This window comes from Eimeria mitis, genomic scaffold (genome assembly GCF_000499745.2).
Source record: "Eimeria mitis Houghton genomic scaffold, Emh_scaff96, whole genome shotgun sequence".
Lineage (NCBI taxonomy): Eukaryota > Apicomplexa > Conoidasida > Eucoccidiorida > Eimeriidae > Eimeria > Eimeria mitis.
In genome coordinates, this window is record NW_013577087.1 from 24382 (window position 1) to 25961 (window position 1580).

At 45.3% G+C, this 1580-nt stretch overlaps 1 protein-coding gene across 1 annotated transcript in view; it reads right to left on the bottom strand.

Moving 5' to 3' along the window:
* EMH_0073680 (sortilin, putative) overlaps nt 1-1580 on the bottom strand; it is a gene marked incomplete at both ends in the record, with an annotated part of 7504 nt that overhangs the window by 3732 nt on the left and 2192 nt on the right. The window contains 2 exons of the mRNA XM_013502577.1: nt 1-732; nt 842-940. Of these exons, the coding sequence (XP_013358031.1) occupies nt 1-732; nt 842-940 (831 nt within the window). The remainder of the gene's footprint in view (nt 733-841; nt 941-1580) is intronic.

A 1580-nucleotide genomic window follows, 5' to 3' on the forward strand; every position in this document is an offset into this window, starting at 1 on the left:
GTTGGTTTTCTTGGTGTCATCAGCCATGACGAGTAGTCCTCCGTGGTCTCCCATTTCGTAGATGAATGCGCCTTTGTGCGCCTCCACCCAGGTGAGGCCGCCGTCCCTGGATAGGTAGGTGTTTACTTCTTCTTTCTCCGAGCGAAGGTAGCTGCCTACGTTGCCGGTGGCCATGATGATGCCGACGGCGTTCTCCACGCTATAGAAGGGGGCGTATTCGTTGAACTTTGTTATGCCGTTAAGGTGCAGCCAGCAGTTGCTGGGGTTGCAGTCTATCTTCTGGCCTCTGCTGTCGACGCGGGGGGCCTTTAGGTAGCTCCATACACCCCCTTTATCGAACGAGATGGCTGTCCGGGTCACCTCTTCTCTCCTCGCTTTGTTGGCTACCTTGGCGTGTTTTCTCTCTACCTCTGCGGTTATACCTTCTGCTTCTTGTTCTTCTTCTTTCATGCGTTCTGCTTCGGCTGCAGCAGCAGCAGCAGCAGCAGCAGCAGCAGACGCGTTCGGTCCGGTGCTCCCAGCAGCAGCAACACCACCACCAACTGCTGCTGCTGCTGCTGCTGCTGCTCCCGTCTCTATAGAGTCTCTGAAGTTGGCTATGTAAACCCCCTCCATCGACAACACTTTATCAAATTCACATTCGCCAGTGCCCGCGCGAATGTTGTTGGGCAGAGACAAAGAAAAACGAATGCCCTTCCCGTCAGATATGTATACGTTCCCGCTGTCACGCCCCTAAACACACACAACACCACACATATAAATAAATAAATAAATATATATATATATATATAAACAACCAAATAAAAAAAAACAAAGAAAAACTAGATAAGTGAAGCCCGACCCCTTCTCCGCCGTGGTTGACATGGAGCATGATGGCGCCTTCAGAGGTGTCCAGCACGGTGTAGCTCTTCTCCTCCACCTCCACAGGCAGCTTAGCAGCCTAACATCCATGCAACACACCACACACCGCAACAGAAAACAACCCATGCATGTATGCATGTATGTATGTATGTATGCATGTATGTATGTATGCATGCATGTATGCATGCATGCATGCATGCATGCATGCAGGTATGTATGTATGTATGTATGTATGCATGCATGTATGTATGTATGTATGTATGTATACATGCATGCATGCGTAGAGGCGTCGACAAGACAGCAACAAGTAGAGACAAACGAACAGCTGTGAAGGCGTAGATTTCACAAAAGGAAACGCAACGCCATGCAGCAGCAGTAGCAGCAAGAAGAGCAACAGCAACACAAACAGCAACACAAACAGCAACAGCAACAGCAGCAGCAGCAGGACGAGTAGCAGCAGCAGCATCAACCCCCCTCCACGTCCTCCAATGCCACAATTCATATATAAACACACAAACATACAAACATACAAACATATAGACACAGATATAGACAAACATAAAGATACATAGATATAGTTGTACAGATACAGACATAGATAAAGATATATAGATAGCAATATATATATAAAGATAAAGATATATATATATAAAGATATACGTGTATATATATATATATATATATATATATATATATATATATATATATATATATATATA